At 40.5% G+C, this 19210-nt stretch overlaps 1 protein-coding gene across 3 annotated transcripts in view; it reads left to right on the top strand.

Annotated features, from left to right (window-relative positions):
* CFAP54 (cilia and flagella associated protein 54) overlaps window positions 1-18917 on the top strand; it is a 325575-nt gene extending 306658 nt beyond the window's left edge. For 2 of the 3 annotated variants that reach the window (XM_032346702.1, XM_032346700.1), the window contains one exon: window positions 15528-15754. In XM_032346702.1, coding sequence (XP_032202593.1) covers window positions 15528-15665 — 138 coding nt within the window. In that variant the 3' untranslated portion in view covers window positions 15666-15754. Of the gene's footprint in view, window positions 1-15527; window positions 15755-18607 lie in introns of those variants that run through there. The other variant, XM_032346701.1, reaches the window with a different exon arrangement.
* Window positions 18918-19210: the final 293 nt, after the last annotated feature.

The following is a 19210-nucleotide window of genomic DNA, read 5'->3' as shown; positions in this document are numbered from 1 at the left end:
GTGCCTGGCACCATCCTAAGCAAAACATTATGATCATCTCAGAGCCATGTGAATTCCCTTGGAGTTAGGCCCTTATAAGCAAAGTAGTGGCTATAGTAGAAAACCTGTGTAGCATAAAGCATCTGAGTACATCCCGAAGGAGGCTATAGAAATTCCAGTGCTAGGAATGACTGCTTGCATCACCATCACTTTTAGCCACATGCATGTCCCATTTTCCTCTGTTCCAATTACTATTATTATTTAACAAAGCACCCCAAACTTAGTGGCATAAAATGACCCACATTTTACTAAATATTTGAAAGGATCTGTCTTCATTCTATGGTATCTAGAGCATCAGCTGGGAAGACTCACACTTTGGGAATGATTCAGATTCTGAGGGCTGGAATCCCTGAAGGCTCAAAGGCTAGTTTGGTTTGGTGCTTGATGCTGGCAGTCGGCTTGGGGCTGAGGGCTGGGGACACAGAGTAGGCTGTGGGCCAAAACGTGACTTGTGGCCTCTGTGTGGCCAGTTGGGCTTCAGCACAGTATAGCGTCTGGGTTTCAAGAATGAGCCTCCCGAGAGAACTAGGGAGAACTCTATCAATGTTTCTGCCCCAGCTTTTTAAGCCACATAACGCCTTCTCCCTGTTAGTCCCAAATCCACCCAGGTTCAAGGCTGAACGTAGATTCTACCTCTTGATGGGCAGAGTGTCAAGGTCAAACTGTAAGAAGGGCATGGGATCGAGAGCTATTGTTGCAGCCATTTTGGGAAAATGCAATCTGCCCCAACATCCAGCAGAGCACTCCCAATTTGTTGGCTTCTTCCTACTCTGACCAGAGGCCGCTCCTGGCAACCTGCTTAGGCAGCTTTTAAAAATTAATTGGCAACTCTCTCCAAATATGCTCTGTAGCTGCCCAGAAATTGCTGTGCAATTTTTCTACAGAGAGGGTAGAAGATAAACAAGGTGGGTTGTCAAAGCACCCTTGGAAATGACCGAATGCAGCTTTTCTGGGTGGTGAATGGGGTTTCAGGTGTCCCTATTTATATGGGACAGCTCCCACTTCACTTGTTTTTTAGGCTGTTAAATCTTACACGCTGATGCCAAGCTAGTTAATTTCCTTTGGCTAATTTCATTACATTACCCTATGCCTCTTGTTTTTTTTTTTTTTTTAACAAAACTTTCCGAATGTTGACGATAACCATGTGGTCTTTTAAACTGTTATTTACAGCACTGGGCTTAAGGCTTCACATATTCTACAGTAGCTGTTTATTAAGTCTTTAAAAATTAATTTTACTAATAACTATAACTTCTTTTGGTGGAGTTGAGAGTTACAGATTTCCTTTTCTTTTTCTTCTGCCTTTTTTTTTTTTTTTTTTTTTTTTTTTTTGGTACCAGCCAAGAGCTGTCTGAATAGATTTTATGGGCATCTGAATTATATCTTTCTTCTCTGAGACATTATCATTCTGTCCTCAAGTGAAGAGTATCCTTTGTGTGTAAGTTCATGAGACATCCACTTAATATTCTTATATTCTTTTGAAGACAATACCGAATGACATCAGTTCCACACTGCTTTTAAAACATAGCCCTGACTTTGATTCCATCCTCTCACTGTTCACTTCTAGCTGTCAAATTTGGCTAAGGGAAAAAGAAAGCCCTTAAGAAAAGGCCAGGCTATTAATGTGCTCTTCAAAATGCTAAGAAAAGGCTAAGCTGTTTATAGCGTTTTCAAAATGCTCATCTCTCAGAGATTTGCCAGCAATAGTGTCAAGGTGAAATACGCTCCCGCTCATCATGGAACCAGAGTCTTTGTGCTCTCTGTGCTCAAAGGACTGGTCCTACTTTTGTGAGACGTGCAATTTGCTAGTATAATGATACTTGGATGTAATTTAAACCAAAATATAATCATGAACCTGATATTGTGTATTTACTTTCTAAGTGGCAAGCAGTGTGTATACTGCTGGATCAAGCAAGCCTGGCCTCATTCAGGATAAAACTGCATTTCTGAACCAAAGGGATGACTTCCTGAAGTTTAAGTCACTTTGGGTATCTTCAAAGGAGGTGAAAGTCAGGGGTATAATTAGCAGATCTGTTTACTGCTTTCCATTTTGCTAAAAACGGAGGTAAACAGTTTCATTTACCTCATTCATTTTGCAGAACCTTTTCCCTTATTAAAAAACTGTACCCTTAGCAATGAGATTATATTTCCATTTTCAGAGATACTGACTTTTGCCTCATATAGCTGAGTCAACTAGTAAGCTTTGGAATTTCTCTGCACAAATGTTTTCATATTAAAATAAACCCACCAAGAAGAAGCAGGTGTAAATTTACCCATTTTCCTCCTTAATACTTAGGACACTAGCCATTGGAGATTTTTGCTCTTATTTTGCCTGTATCTCAGGCAGCTAATGCCATTATGTTTTTTTCTCAGCCACCTGCGAGAGCCGGGTAGGATAGGAAGACCCCTTGGTACAAGCTCTTGTCCAGTTTTGCCCCCTGCGGACAAGTCATTAATCCTTAACGACCCCAGGGCTGTTAGATTCTGCTAAGGCAGATACAGTTGGAAGGAATGTATCTTAGTGGATAAAAACATGAGTTAATTCTTGGTTCCACCATCTATTGATTGCATGACTGTGAGCAAGTTACTTTACTTCACAGCACTTCAGTTTCTTGTCTGTAGGTTCTCCTCACGGAGAGTTACGTTCGAAAAAGCATTCAATGAATTTCATACCCGGACAGTGTTAACGCCAGTGGTAAGCATTTGATACGTTGTGGTCATCTTTCTTTTTTCCTGCCTGTGAAATGAGTCTTTGTTCATCTGACCATTGGAAACTTCCTTCATTAGTGGCTTTCAGCCTATCTAAATATTTGCTAATTTTCAGAAGAGTAAATGGGCACTTAATAGATGTATTATTATTTTTCAGCCATCCTTTTCTTTAATTAAACTTTTTGTTTTGAGATCATTATAGATTTACTTGCAATTATAAGAAATAATATAGAGAGATCCTGTGTACCCTTCACCCAGTTGTCCCCAGTGGTAACATCTTGCAGAATGAAAGGATATCATAACCAAGACGCTGACATTTATAGTCAGGTTACAGAACAATTTTGTCACTACAAGGACCCCCACCGCTATACCTGATTTCTGACAATTACTACTCTATTCTCCATGTCTATAATTTTGTCTTTTTTAAGAATGTTATATAAAAGGAACCATTCACTATAACCCTTTGGGGGGTTGTCATTTTTTCACTCAGTGTTAATTCCCCAGAGAGCTATTAGACTACACTTCTGGATGAGCCAAAAGAATTCTTACAAACATTGGCACATTTTTTGTGGCCACAGAATTATCCATAGCCGGAAGTTCCTGATGCAGGACCTGGGACATAACGCCTGCAGATGTCCAGGGAAGCTCAGTGGTGAATTCCCACTCCACCTCCTTCCAGCCTTCCTCCTTCTCCTGCCTGTTGTTTTCCTCTTGCCCCCTTCCTCTGCGTCCTCGTTTATTAATATCGACACACGAGGTTGATTGCTTAAGTTAGAAATTCTAAAAAGAGTTCTGTGAAAGGATTTATGTGAAATTGCTTTGTCAATTGCAAACTTTGTTAGACTTTCGATCAGCCGTTGCCGGGCCGTGTCGGCCATATTGTGAGAGTGGTTTGCAGGCAGCTGCCGCGTTCGCTGAGCAGAATAAAGAAGTCAGTGTGAGCAGTTTTTCTTTCCAGGCCCCGCACGGGAGGTCTGCCCTCCAGTTTGCTGCTGCAAGTGGAAGCTATGAACAAAGCCTGTCAGGCTTTGGTTCTAAACAACAAAGTCCCATGAACAAAATTCGAACTTCAGTTCATGTTCTTTGTCGAGACTTTGTTCTAAAAAAAGAGTCTCCTCCTGGGGCGCCTGGGTGGCTCAGTTGGTTAAGCTGTTAAGTGTCTGCCTTTGGCTCAGGTCTTGATCCCGGGGTCCTGGGATGGAGCCCGGGGTCAGGTTCCTTGCTCAGTGGGGATCCTGCTTCCCCTTCTCTTTCTGACCCTTTTCTCTCTCTCAAGTAAAAAAAAACAAAAAACAAAAAAAAACAAAAAAAACCCCACGAAGTTATGTTATTCACCATACAGTACATCATTAGTTTCTGATGTAGTGTTCCATGATTCATTGTAACATAATAAAAAAAATTAATTTAAAAAATCTAAAAAATGAGAACAATTAAGAACAAAAAGAGCCTTTTGTATCTATTTGCTGGACTATAAGCCCTGTGATTCCTGTTATAAAAAAAAAAAAATCAGGAAATGCCAAGTATTGTTTGAACTCTGGGGTTTTCATTTCTACATCCCTGGTCAAAAGCCCATAGGCAGACTGGTTAGAGCCCTTCAGGAGGGAGCGCAGCTTCAGTGTACCCACTTACAGCATTTCTTCCTCTAAGTTTGCTGCTGAGATTCAAAGTCCTGACCTTTAAGAGGAGTTAAACCCTTACTCTGATGGCAGCTGCTTCCCTCCCTCCACCCCATATGATAAGGAGAGGACAAACTTGCCAGACTTGCCAGAACATACGTGTTCTAGACAGGATGGGCTGGGTTATGCTGTGCCCAAAATCCCCAAATCTCCATGGCAATAAAGGTTTTTTTCTTTCTTACGCAAAGTTCTGTGAGGGTGGAACAACTCTCCTTTTACTTATTAGCCATGCTGTCTGGACCTCGTGGCCTCCAAGGTCACCACTGCAGGAGAGGAGAACTAGAGGACTTCACTGGATGCTTTTAAGTAGGGCCACCATGCACCTCAGTTTGCCTGCAACACTCATAACATATACCTATTGATGTGGAAAGATGCTTAATATACTTTCCTTTTATTCTCAGAAAGTGTCCCAGTTTAGGCAATAAATTAGGATAACCATTTCCAAGAGCCAGCATGGAATGACTATCATAATTTCTGTTCATATGGTATTGGCTTCAACCTGCTATGCAGGCACACAGAGAATTTTAGAAGGACAAATATGTATTTTAGTGAACACTAATAACTTCTGGCACAATAGGCATTTTGCAGGAATGCCGTGAATGTTATATATATATATTTTTTTATTTTTTTTTTAAGATTTTATTTATTTATTTGTCAGAGACAGAGGGAGAGAGAGCAAGCGAGCACAGGCAGACAAAGAGGCAGGCAGAGGCAGAGGGAGAAGCAGGCTCCCTGCCGAGCAAGGAGCCCGATGTGGGACTCGATCCCAGGACCCTGGGATCATGACCTGAGCCGAAGGCAGCTGCTTAACCAACTGAGCCACCCAGGCGTCCCTTTTTTTTTTAATTTTAATTCCTGTATAGAGAACATTCAGTGTTATATTAGTTCCAGATGTACAGTATGGTAATTCAGGAACTCTATACATTATGCGTGCTCATCATGATAAATGTACCCTTCTCCATCACCTATTTCACCCTCCACCACCCCCTGCATCCCCTCAGTTCTCTATAGTTAAGAGTCTGTTTCTTGGTTTCTCTCTCTCTCTCTCTCTCTCTCTCTCATTCATTTGTTTTGTTTCTTAAATTCCACATATGAGTGAAATCGTATGGCATCTGTCTTTCTCTGACTGACTTACCTCACTTGGCATTATACTTTCCAGCTCCATCCATGTTGTTGCAAATAATGCCATGAATTTTTAAAGAGAAACAATGCAATAACTCCAGCTACCAAGACTCTGTTGAGCAGATAGGATATAAATATGATATTCTTATGAACTAAACCATATCATTTAATCGCCCATGTAGTAGGCTGAATCATGGCCCTCCCCCCAAAGATACCTGCGTCCTAATCCCTAGAACCTTACCTGGTATGACAAAAAGGGCTTTGCATATGTGATTAAGTTAACAGTATCGAGATGGGGAGATTATTCTGGCTTATCCAGGTGGACCCTAAATGTAGTCAGAGAATCCTTATAAAAGGGGGGTAGAGGGAGATTTGACAACAACAGAAGAAGTTTGTGATGAAGGAAGCAGACCTGGTGTGAATGCCGTAGGGGCTACAAATCAAAGGAAACAGTTGGCCTCTAGAAGCTACAAAGGGCAAAGACACAGATTCTCCCTTTACAGCCCCCAGAAAGAGCCAGCCCTGCTGACACCTTGATTTTTGTACAGGGAAACTAAATTCAGATTTTTTGTCCTCCAGAACTGTAAGAGAACAGATTATGTTGTTGTAAGTCACTAGGTTTGTCATCAGTTTGTCACAGCATCAGTCAGACGTGAATTTGTGCAAACATTGTAAAGGTCAGCATGTGACCTTGGATTCCGTTTCTAGTTATGATAGATACTATTATTATTATTATTATTATTTAATATTTTATTTATTTATTTGACAGACAGCAAGAGAGGGAACACAAGCAGGGGGAGTGGGAGAGGGAGAAGAAGGCTTCCTGCTGAGCAGGGAGCCCAATGAAGGGCTCAATCCCAGGACCCTGGGACCATGACCTGAGCCGAAGGCAGTCACTTAACTGACTGAGCCACCCAGGCATCCCAAGGTAGATACTCTTATTATCCGTATATAACATGTGAAAAATTTAAGTGACTTGCCCAGGTTCCCTCAGCTAGTTAGTGTTAGAATATCTACATCCGGGCAGACTGGCTCCTCAGAACACGTTCCTAACCACTCTGCTGTATGGCCTCTCCCCTGCTGCCCAACTGTCTTCTGAGCTCCGTCCCCCAACCAGGGGCGGCCACCCTGGAAAGCCCCTGCTCCCTGCAGCCTCTTCTCCCTCTCCCACCTGACTGCAGTCTCCTATTCTCTCTGTGGCACTCTGGACCATTTTCCAGCTTTGGAACTTTTATGGAAGGTTCTAGGGCTTCTGTTTGGAATTTCTCAAGTAAAGTTAAGCTTAGGTGAAATTATTGAATGCCTTTATATTTAAGATTATGGGAAGGTATTATTTGAGGGAAGAAGTTTTTCTGAATCTTCTTCCTACTCTTGATTTCCTGATTCTTCTCCTCATATTTCAAAAGGGGGACTGTTCCTTGTAATCAAATAAAGTGATTAATAGGAGTTATACTGGAAATGTATTAAGCTTGTTTTACCATGACCCAGAAAAGCACATCTGGAAATCCGATATATGAATTCTTACATAGCTATTACTTCAAATCTCCCTTTGGGTTGTATCAGTTATATACTAGTATGATTTTTGCCATATTGTTAGTTGTTTAATGGTTCTATAGTTAATCACTGAATTAAATATTTGTGCCTGTCTTGGCCCTTCCCTGAAGATCTTCCCTGAAGATCTCCCCTTCAGGAATGAAGAGCTCATTTTCCCAGCTCTGGGAAATATGCTAATAGCCCTCAGTTCTCAGCCCTGTCCAGGAATCGTGCGTGGTGAAAGGAGCTGGCCTCTTCCTTGGGGGAGGTCAGCATCTGATTACTGGTTGATATGGGGTGCAAAGACCCAACCCACCTCCCACAGCTCTGAAGGGACATCCCAGCTTCAGAACCCCCATGGTGTTGGCTGAGCCCTTCCCTGTGACTGCATTGGAGCCCATCTTCTTTCTCTGCTCAATCTGCTGTCTTTCCCTTCCCCATGGGTGTTGATCCCAAGAGTATTTCCTAATGATCTTCCTGGAAGCTGGGTTCCATCTCAGAGTCTGTCTCTCAGGAGTCTGAACCTCAGCACTGAGTTAAAAAAATAAAAATAAAATCCCTGACTAGTGATGAATACGTGAGTCCTCAATTATCCTTATTTTTGGTATTAGAAGAGTTCCAAAGGAACTAGGAAGAATACTCTGGCTTGAAGTTTATTTTCCAATAGAGAAGTAAGGGGAAAACATCATACACATGTCACCCAATCGTGACTGAAACTGCACTCTACAATGTGACCGCATAGCTCAATCCCATTTTCTCTTGACCTCCATTTAACAGTTAATTTACTGATAAAATAAAGTGTAAAACAGACTCTAGCTCATTTGTAAACCTCAACAAATTCAGACTTCTTTTCTTAGAAAATGTATATTTTCAGAGTAGGAAAAGCAAGGACTCAGTAAAGCTTTAAAACTATCTTCCAAAAATAAAGACAATGATGTAAAGTGATATAATCACCCATAAGTACCATATCAGAATTTATACTCTTACATTTCCACCGAGAATGAGAAACAGGCATTAGTTTTGTAACACACTGAATACAGGCATATTTCCATTAAATCCTCTCTCCAAGAAACTTTCCCTCTTCCCCCAAAGCCCTGATGATAAGCACTGAACCACTGGCCATGAACTTGCATCTAGCCTTTATGCCCCAAGCACTTCATTGTTGGTTGCATAACTCATCCTTCCTGTTCTGATTAGAGCTTTTGGTATTTTAAAGGGAATTTGCCCTGTTTGAGACCCTATATTAGTTCTCTATATGGTGAAAAACACCTTCCTGGAGAGAGAGGGAGAGAGCAGCTCTCTTCCTGCACAATAGGGTGTCACATTTCAAAGACTCTTTTCTCTGGGCCTTAGACTCTTGAGCAGTTAGAACAAGCCTGATAAGTACAGCCTAAACTTTTGCTTTTTTCTTAAGAATCTCTTTTGACCTTCCAGGATTGTTTTCTTAAATAGTTCCCAATAAAAAGCATATACCCGTAATGGAGATATCACCGCCAGCTCCATCACTTTTCACCGAGGAGTGGCTCGGCTTGGCCTGGGAAGGGGCGTGAAGGGAGCTGGAATAGCTGCAAAGAGGAGGGGGTGTAGGAGGCCCCAAAGGCCCAGAGACACTCACTAGCTGAGCACCTCCCTAATTTACATACCAGATAGGACTGTTAGGTGTTTTTTCCCCCGTTACCAACAGATTCTGCAATTTGCTGACACCAGCTGGGCGTCTAAGCATTCAATTCAGTTCTAACACTACTACCCAGAGTTAGCCTAGACTCCACAGATGAAAGGCTTAACCCAAGGCTGCCCCCACTTCCAATGCCAGCTACCAATGAAGTGCCCAGGCTATCCACACTTGTGCTCCGCAGACTACAAATCTGAGAGTTCCCTTGACATCCCCTCCCATTCGATAATTCACTAGAATGAGTCACAGAACTCAGGAAAGCACTTTGATTGCAATTATTAGTTTATTATAAAGGATACAACTGAGGAACAAATAGAAGAGATGGATAAGGGCAAGATATGGGAGGTGGAAAGGGGCAGAGCTCCCATGCCCTCTCGGGGCTCCCCACCCTCTCAGCACATCAGTGTGTTCACCAACCAAGGAGTTCCTTGAAACCTGTGGTTATGGGGTTTCTGTGAAGATTTTATTACATGGCCCCGATTGATTAAATGGTTGGCTTCTGTGATCAAATTCAATCTCCAGCCCTGCTCCTTTTCCCAGAGATCAGGGCCTGGGGCTGAAAATTCCAACCCTCCAATCACATGGTTGGTTTTCCCGGTGATCATCTCCATCCTAAAGTTACCAGACCCCTTCCCTTCCATAGTTATTGTATTACCACACAAAGGAAAATTTCCAGCAGTTTTATGAGCTTTATGCCAGAATCTGGGGCAAAGACCAATTACTTGTTTTTTATTATACCACAGTGTAAACTATGAGCATATCCTAAAATTGATTTTTCAACGTACACCCGGTGGATGTATTCCCCCTCAATATATCTTTCCTTAGAGAGGCACTCTCTATGTAGTCCAACATAGAGGCCATTATTCAAAACATTTTTGGCATCTACTTAGATATAAGAAGAGAGACAGGGCCCCTAAATGTTGCTTAACTGTTTCTGGCCTGACTGAAACACTCAGTTTCCCGCGCATGTGGGACAATGGGCCTGCACAAGAATTGTCCTTTATTAAAAGGAACTCTGTTCCAGAGCTCAAGGAAATGCCATACACAGCCAAGGCTCGGTGGTCACACAGTGACCATAGCAGCGGTGATGATGATGATTTAGGAAGAATCAATCCTATTTTTAGATCGTATGCTATTTGAACCAATTCTCAGTACAAATGCTTTCTCTCCCATATCCCATCTTTAATTTCTAATTTTCTTGTTCTCTGCAAGATGTCTTTATAATAATGTTATTTCTTTAAAATTTAATTTTAAAAGATTTCTACCATCTTACCAGGATGACCTTTTGACCTCGTATTATGTTAAAAAAAAAAAACCCTTTTTCTGTCATATTTAAAGTTTTATTAACACAAGATTAAAGTACTGGAAAAGATAATTGTGTTCTCAGCAAAGTGTGAAATTTCCTGTGGTCTGGCAGAGTTGTATACGAGCCCTTCTCATCTTCTTAAGAGTTGGGTGCTGTATCTGTTAGATTGGGGAGATAATATCTATTACTGTTGGTGGTGGGATTCTCTTGATTATATGAAGTACAGTGAAGCCAAATCTCTCTAGTTCCCTCTCATCTAGAACTCCAACCGCGGGGTCACCAGTCATTCATAATATTGATTCTTTAGTAAACTAGTATCATATTATCCTTCCTACTTTGGAATGCATGTTTTTCCTGTCTGAAAAAAAACAATAAATTATTAACTTCGAAGACTCAGGGGATGTGTTAAGATAGAACTATAACATGGTACAGAAACTTACATGTGAGAATGCTGGATAAAAACAGCATTTGTTTTCCTACTTTGAGGCTTTTAAACCTTTTTCCCCCCCATGGATCTTGTTCTCTGTGTTTGAAAGTTCTTGAAAGGAGGCAAAGTTAAATCCATCCATATCACAAAGCCCATAGTTTCTGAAAACCCACTTACCAATTACAAGAGGAGGCAGACGTGATGGAGTAGTGGGAGTTCAGCATTCTCCCTCCCTTTCTTCTGGGTCATTAACACGTGGAATCAACAAGGCAACTGACACTGTGCTGAGAGAGAAGCAAGAAAATTCCTCAATGTAGGTGCTCAATAAATACTCACTGGATTGAGAAAAACCATAGATACTTTGAAGACTATATAATTTCTCTTTTAGTCAAGGAAAGTTATTGGAGCAAAAGAACAGAAGTAATAAAATCTTTCATTATGACAGAATCTAGTTTTCATGCAGAAACTCATATAAAATATAGCATTGGCAAATAACCTTTAACTCTCCAGTGACGTTCAGAACTCCCCCAGACAAACTCAAGTCCTGGCAGTGAACCCCTTCGATGCACCCCAACTTGATTATCTTTTTTCCTTTCCTCTTATTTCCAACTTCTATTCTTTCCAAGCAGAACTATCTCCACTTCTCTAATACTGCCCCTTAAAACATAACCTACTTGAATTAATTCAGTCTGCTTACCTGCCAGGCTGTTTCCTTCCTTTCTCTCCACAGAGCCTTTCTTGAGCCACGAAAAGGAGCCAGGACTCCTTGGTAACTTATCCAGGACAATTCAGACTCAAAGCTACTTACAAAAGACATAAAAGACTCCCCCATGATTATAGGATTGCCAATCCTTTCTCTATTGAATGGCAAAAAAGAAAAAAGAAAAAAGAAAAGAAAAGAAAACAAGAAATTCAGTAATTTCACCTAAGTTTAACTTCACTTGAGAAATTCCATATGGAAGCCCATAAAATTTCCAAATATCAAAATGGGAAGAGGGTCCAGAGTGCCATAGAGCCTGTGTGAGGGAGCAAAAGACAGGAGTCAGGTGGGAGAGGGAGGAGAGGCTGCAGAGAGCAGGGGCTTGCCAGGATGGCTGTACATGGTTGCAGGGGAGCTCAGAGGACTGCTGGGCAGCAGGGGGAGGCCGTACGCAGAGTGGTTAGGAACGTGTTCTGAGGAGCCAGGAGTAAAGGTCCTGGCTCTGATATGTACTAGCTGAGAGAGTTTGGGTAAGTCACTGAAAGTCTCTGAGCCTCTGGGGTGCTTGGGTGGCCCAGTGGATTAAGCAACTAACTCTTGACTTTGGCTCAGGTCATGATCTCAGGGTCCAGAGATTGAGCCCCAGGTCAGGCTCCACTCAACAGGGAGTCTCCTCAAATAAATAAATCAATCTTTAAGCAAAATTCTCTGAAGTTCATGGATGTATTCACATTATAAAACATTATGCGGGATTACTTTAAAGATTTTTTTTATTTATTTGTCAGAGAGAGGGAGGGAAAGAGAGCGAGCAAGCATAGGCAGACAGGGCGGCAGGCAGAGGCAGAAGCAGGCTCCCCGCCAAGCAAGGAGCCCCACGAGGGACTTGATCCAAGGCCGCTGGGATTATGACCTGAGCCAAAGGCAGTTGCTCAACCAACTGAACTCCCCAGGCGTCCCAATGTGGGCTTACTTTAAATGTCTAGGTATCAAGATTGAGCAGATACAAATCAAGAAACAAGTCTAAAGAAATACTTTACCTTTTAACTCTATCATTTTATTTGAAATCTTATAAATTCTAATTTGTAAATCTTGAACTCTCTGGGGAAAAAGATATAGCTCTGACTTCCTGAAGCTCATTCAGATTCTCATAATGTTTATAGCACTGATACACTTTGGGTGTGAAATAAATTTCACATTTTCACCCAACTTAACACTTTTAAAAACTGGACTCCATGTTTTTGATGACAGTGGCTTTTTAACTTTACTGTTTAATAAAATAAAATTCCATAAATTACCTGGAACATGTTTAGGTGGTTACCTTCTATTCCTAATTTAAGTAGAAGTTTTAGCAGTAACAGGACTCTGTAACACTTCTAGGAATCAATATTACTTTGAAATTTTTAGCTATTGCAGTGAGGCAAAAGAATAAAATCAGTAACATAAATACTAAGAAATAACAAAATTATATTATTTGTAAATGATACAACTGCAAAACCAAAGTGTAAGCATTTTAAAAATGACTAGATTAAGAGACTCTGATAAAGTGGCGGATATAAAAATTAATAACTTTCTTTCTACTAAGAAAAACCATTTTTTAAAAAAATATTTTATTTTTAAGTAATCCCTGTACCCAGCATGGGGCTCAAACTCACAACCGTGAGATCAAGACTCAATATGCTTTACTAAGTGAGCCAGACAGGTGTCCCAGGGATAATCATTTTAAATAGAAATTTTAAAACTTTAAAACATTCAAACTAACAGAACTATAAAATGCTTAGGAATAAATTTAACAAAAATAGTAGAGGATGTAAGTAAAAAAAAAAGAAAAGAATGAATTTTAGTAGTAGACACTTTTTTTTTTTAAGATTTTATTTATTTATTTGACAGACAGAGATTATAAGTAGGCAGAGAGACAGGCAGAGAGATAAAGAGGGGGAAGCAGGCTCTCCACTGAGCAGAGAGCCCGATGCAGGGCTTGATCCCAGGACCTTGGGATCATGACACGACCCGAAGGCAGAGGCTTTAACCCACTGAGCCACTCAGGCTCCCAGTAGTAGACACTTTTACGAAGCCATTTTTAAAATAAACCTTTCCCTTTTCCATGAGTTGAAAAGTCAATTAATCATATGTTTATGACATCCAGTCATCATTTCTAATTAATACTGCATGGGGATTTTCAGCCAGTGAAGTAAAGGAAGAAAGGAAGGAATAAAATTCTTATTATTTACAGACAGAGAAAATCCAAAATAGTCTTCAGATACACTCTTAGAATGAGTAAGTGAATTTAGCAAAGTTGCTATATGCATATGAATGTAAAAGTAAACTTTATTTCTATACAGCAGGAAAAAATTATAAATGACAGATTTGAAAAGCTATCATTTACAGTCATATCAGAAAATTTACACAGAAATGCAAAGGACCTGGAATAGCCAAAATCATCCAAGAAAATAACAAAGCTAAACACTTCTAGTTATCTAGTCTTATGAAAAAGCTGTAATAGCAGTGTGGGATTGGAGTAAGTATAGACATAGACCGATGGAACAAAATACAGTCCAGAAAGAGATCCATGCATATTCGGTCCCATGGCTTATGTCAGAGGGGACTTTGCAGTGCAGTGAGGAAAGAAAGTCTTTTCAACAAATAGATCTGGGTCAACTGGTTATCCATACATCCATATATTTCCTGTGGAAGTGTTAATTACTATAACTTATTTGGAAAGTAATCTGGCAAGAAACATTAAAATGTAAAATGTAAACACCCTTTGACTAAACCAAACCATCTTGGGGTATCAGCAGTACGGAAATAGAAGCATCTACACCCAAGGATGTATATGAATAAACAAACGTACAAAAACTAGAAAGAACCTTTATGAGGAGTGATTGAACAACAGGACACGGCCATCTCATGCATTGTTATGTAGCCATTTTTGACGATGACAGTAATGCGTACCCTTTGTTATGTGTTCATTGTGTGCGAGACACCAATCTGAGTATTTTATATGTATAAACTCATTCCATCTTGTAACAACAATATGTTGTAATAACAATTATAATACAATATTATTTCTATTTTATGGATGATGAGGTTAAAATTCAAGCAGGTCAAATACTTTACTCAAGCTCACCTAGCTGGTATGTGGTGAGGTCTGAATTTGAACCAAAACAGTCTCACTCCAGAATACACACTCTTAAACTCCATGTAGTTATTCTGCCTCCCTGAATTGATTAAAGAGGGATTTTCCTTACATATTGGTAATTGAAAAGGCAAATAATGGAAACCTAGTTATCCTATTTCAACAAAAAAAAATAAAAGAAAGAAAGAAAGAAAGAACATAAAAGAAAGAAAGAACGAACCCATATGAATATACATTTGTGAGAGAATTTTAAAAGTCTTGGAAAGATGCCCCTCAAACTGGTAATACTACTTCAGGATTGAGTGAGAAAGGAGGACATTATAAACATGTACATGTTTTTTCCACTTATTTATTATGTTAAGTTATAGAAAGCACTGGAATATTTTTGTCCTATTTTAATCCAGTGAAATGAAGAAAAAGAAATAAAAACCAGCCTCCATGTTTAGGTTCCCTGTGTTTTCTTAAGAATAAAAGCTTCATTTAATAATTTGATAGGAAATTAATAAAACTTAACTTCTAATTTCTTACCAGAATTTAGGCCCACAAGCATCTCTAATCTGTTGTGGTCATTCTACGTGACATTTGCTCATTCATCTTCCAGAGTATCTAGATCTGCATAAAGTAGGTCCCCAGGAAACGTGAAAGTTCCTTCCTGTTTATTACCTCTCCTTCCTGCTTCTCTCTCAGTGAAATAACCATTGCTATGATCATAAAGGCAGTCTTATTTTTCATCTTTCCTTCTGTCCAAGTGACTTTGACTGCACTAGTTCTCAGCATGGTAATCCGGTGCCTCTCTCAGAGAGAGTGAGCAAGCACCAAACAGAACTTGCTTCACTGTGGCAAGACTGAAGCTCAAAGACAGGGACATCTATCAACTGGGCAGCCTGTTACGGAAGAAAGCATTTTGTTAGGCATAGGGCCAAAGTCCTGCCATTAGAATCATATACAGTGATTATAGAGATGCAGATAGTCTGTATTTCTAAAATATCTGCTGTATTATAGGCTAATCTATGAATCTTAATAGGATCTAGAATGACAAGTGTGACATTTCAGCCACGCAGAGATATGAAACTTTGTATTTTGCCTGAGGCAAGAGTTAAATATCTTTCATATAAAACCATTGTATGGAATTGGTATTTATATGTTTGAGAACTTTACTTCAGCCAACAGTTTAAAACGATGCATTTCATGAACACTTTCTGCTTTTTCTCAGGTCCCATTCGATATCTCGCTGCCATCTATATTCAATCTTGAGAGACTTTTTGACCTCGCGAATGGTTGTATTATATCAGGAGGAAGGCTCTTCAACTGGATGGTGTCCATCATTCCCCAATGTTCTTTACAGAACTAACCTTGTAAAGGATTTAACTGATAATGTTTTTCTTGGTTTGAATACTTTTTGGTCTTCTTATAACAAGCAAAATAAAATGGTTTCTTACATAAGCTAAACTTCCTCAAAAATTACAGTTTTGAGTGATGTCTTAAATTGTATCTGAATTAAATGACAATGCTGCAGCTTATTAAAACTGTCCTACAGAACTATTCATAGAAATGTGTGTGTGTCCCGTGCAACTATTCCCATGTTTATATAGCTCACATGTACGTTGTCTTTAGATGTGTCCATGGAACGAGATTGGATTAAAACTGTGGTTCTCAGCTGGGCCTAACTTTGCCCCCAGGGAATATGAAACAACTGAAGAACTGTGATAGCTGTCACTGGGAGGACCCTGCTAGTGGCCTCCAGTAGGAAACTATGCTGCAGTGAAAGAGAAAGAGAAAAGAACAAAATATTTTCCATTGAATTCAGAAAAAGAAATTGCCTGATGACTATACCTTCATCTGAAATGAAGTTTGGGTCTTGCAGAGAAGCCATTAGGATAGTGACGGCTCTTACACAGTGAGGGCTTCCGGATCCTTTGGCCAGAGAATGGAGTTTATAAATTTGTGGGAGAGAAAATGCTTTCAAGGGTTTTATGTTTCTCATGGGGAATGTTTAACTTATGGAAAGTTTAGCCACCAGGGGCAAAAAAGTACAGCAAATTACCTACGCATTTAATATTGGTGTAGAAACATAGCATCGCTGGTAACAAAAGCCTTTCAGGTCAACTTGATATTAATTTCCAAGGAGTATATATGCATGCCTTCCATTAGTAGGTTTTTACTAACAGGGTGCTTTTTATTTTTTCTTTATTTAAATATTAGTGGATATAAAGGTATGTACTGTTTTATAGAACTCTAGAATAATGCCTGGCACATAGTAGAGATCTGTAACACTTCTTGGATGGATGGATGGATGGATGGATGGATGGATGTGACCAGGCAAGATGGCACTCTGGGGGTATAAAAGGAGGGAAAGGAAGGTATCACCACCACATCCACCATCACTACCAATACCATTACTGCCTTACCCTTCTGGAGCATTTACCATGCCAGACACTATATTATTATATATCTCACATGCATCGTCTCCTTCTGTCCTCACAAGAATTAAGACCATGATCCACATAGAATGACTGACCCCATGTTACTGATATGGAAACAAAAGCATAAAGCAATTAAATAATTTGCCCAATAATCGCAGTTAGAGGTAGAACCAAGATTTAAATCTAGTTCTGTCTGAATGGAGAATTTGAATTCTTCATTGCTACCTTGGTTTCCCCAGCTGTTGCACCCACCCCACTGCTCTGGGAAATTTGAAAGTCAAGGAAAAGGAAGACATAGCTGAGCCTCAAGCTAAAATTGGAACACCTAGTGTCTGCTGTAGGAGCAGATTTTTTTAAATGACTTGCAGACCTGAGTGGATGCCCCCAAGAAAACAGGGCAGCAATACTGGGGGTGCAGTGTCCACTGTTATCCATGCCAGCGTACTTTTTCCTCTGGGGATAGGAGATCCCTTCCAACTATCGCAGATAATATTACAGCACATTTTTACTTCTTCTCCACTTTTGGTCACTTTCAGGTGCTGTTATTCTTAGGCATTTTTTTTTTTAAGATTTTATTCATTTATTTGACAGAAATCACAAGTAGGCGGAGAGGCAGGCAGAGAGAGAGAGAGGAGGAAGCAGGCTCCCCGCTGAGCAGAGAGCCCAATGCGGGGCTCGATCCCAGAACCCTGGGATCATGACCCGAGCCAAAAGCAGAGACTCTAACCCACTGAGCCACCCAGGCGCCCCTTAGGCATTGTTTTGACTGAGAGAAACACTGCCTAGAATTCATCACACCCTGCAGACACATTTGCCCCAATTTTAAGCCATGATTCCAAAAATTTCCCCCTCTCTTCTAAAATAAGAACACTCGCTAGTTAACGCTGAAACTTTCTGTCCAAGGCAGTGAGGGAACGGTGAGCAAAGGTGCTGAAGTACAAACAAAAAGAAAATTCAAACCTACCAGGATGAAAGATGTGTTTATTTTCAGAAATGTCTTTCAGGTTGTTTTTTTTTTTTTAAACCAAATTACACAATTTGCAGCTGCTTATTTTTTCATGTAATATACAGTATCTGCAAATGCTTTACAGCAGACACCTGCAATGTTCTCTATTTTAATTATAACAGAATGACAGGACGCAATCCGAAAGGGGAAGAAGAAGGGAAGCAAAAAGAGGGGAGGGAAGCAGGCAGCAAGAGAATAAGAGCCAGTGGCAGCAGCTAAGTGATGGGTAATAAAACCCTCGAGCTTCCCATATCTTTCTCCGTATCAATCTCCAAGAAATTGCTTTAGAAATTGACCACCTGCCGGCTATTCAGAGGTGTACACGCCCTAGTCTCGGTTCACTTCCCGTGTGGGCGCTTTACACATTCCCCACCCCAGCTGACTTGTTCTCCGTCATTGAAATGCAGGGGGGAAATGGCATATTTCTGGAGAGGACTAGAAACTTGGTTTCTGCCTCTAGCCTGCATTGAGCTTCCGTCTCCTTCCGCGCATCATAGGGATCTCTCCATCTTAATTCAAATGACAGAGCGTCGAGCTCCCAGAACTCCTTGGGCACTGGCTGGCGCGCTGCTCATTTGGCTCTTAATGCCGCCCTTCAGCGCAGAGGCTTGCGTTGTTGTATTTTCACAGTGCAGGCTTGAAACTGTGACTCCAGGATGTTACAAGTGTGTGAGTCCGCCCCAGAGTCCTTCGGCTTTCATTTAGCTTGAGACCGGATACTTCATTGTTTGCTAAGGGATCTTGGAATGCACAAGGTGTCCATAAAGCCAGGAAACCTAGGAGAAATATATATAATGTCATCAAGGCTAACTTCAGTCTATGGAAATATAAATTTTAATAATTTAATATTATCTGTGTGCACAGGATTGGACAAGCCCGTAGCTGTGGACTGGGGGAGAAAACAGTGGACCAGGAAGCCTGCACCTTTGAAGCACAGCACCTTTTCTCATTCTCTCATATTTGAAATGTTTGTGGTATATCCCCCACAGAAGCTTTGCCCACGTGCCCAAGGAAACTTGTGCAAAAATCTTCACTGATGCATTTGATTACAATAGCAAAAAACAAACCCCCCAAAACACAAAAAACCAAACCTATCTAATATCCCTCAGATGGAGACTAGATAAAATAAATCGTGGGGCACCTGGGTGGCTCAGTGAGTTAGGCCTCTGCCTTTGGTTCCAGTCATGGTTTCAGGGTCCTGGGATTGAGCCCCACATCGGGCTCTATGTCTGGCAGAGAGCCTGCTTCCCCTCTCTCTCTGCCTGCCTCTCTGCCTGCCTCTCTGCCTACTTGTGATCTCTGTCTGTCAAATAAATAAATAAAATATTTTTTTAAAAAATAAATGATCATGTCATGCAGTAGAAAAGTACACAGAAAATTAGAAATGAATGTGTAACAGACTACAGCAGGATAATTGTAAATGAATTAAAGAGACTTACTTATCTGGGTACACTTCAAAGGTAAGCT

Source organism: Mustela erminea, chromosome 6 (genome assembly GCF_009829155.1).
Source record: "Mustela erminea isolate mMusErm1 chromosome 6, mMusErm1.Pri, whole genome shotgun sequence".
Lineage (NCBI taxonomy): Eukaryota > Metazoa > Chordata > Mammalia > Carnivora > Mustelidae > Mustela > Mustela erminea.
This window is presented reverse-complemented; position numbering and strand designations above follow the sequence as displayed.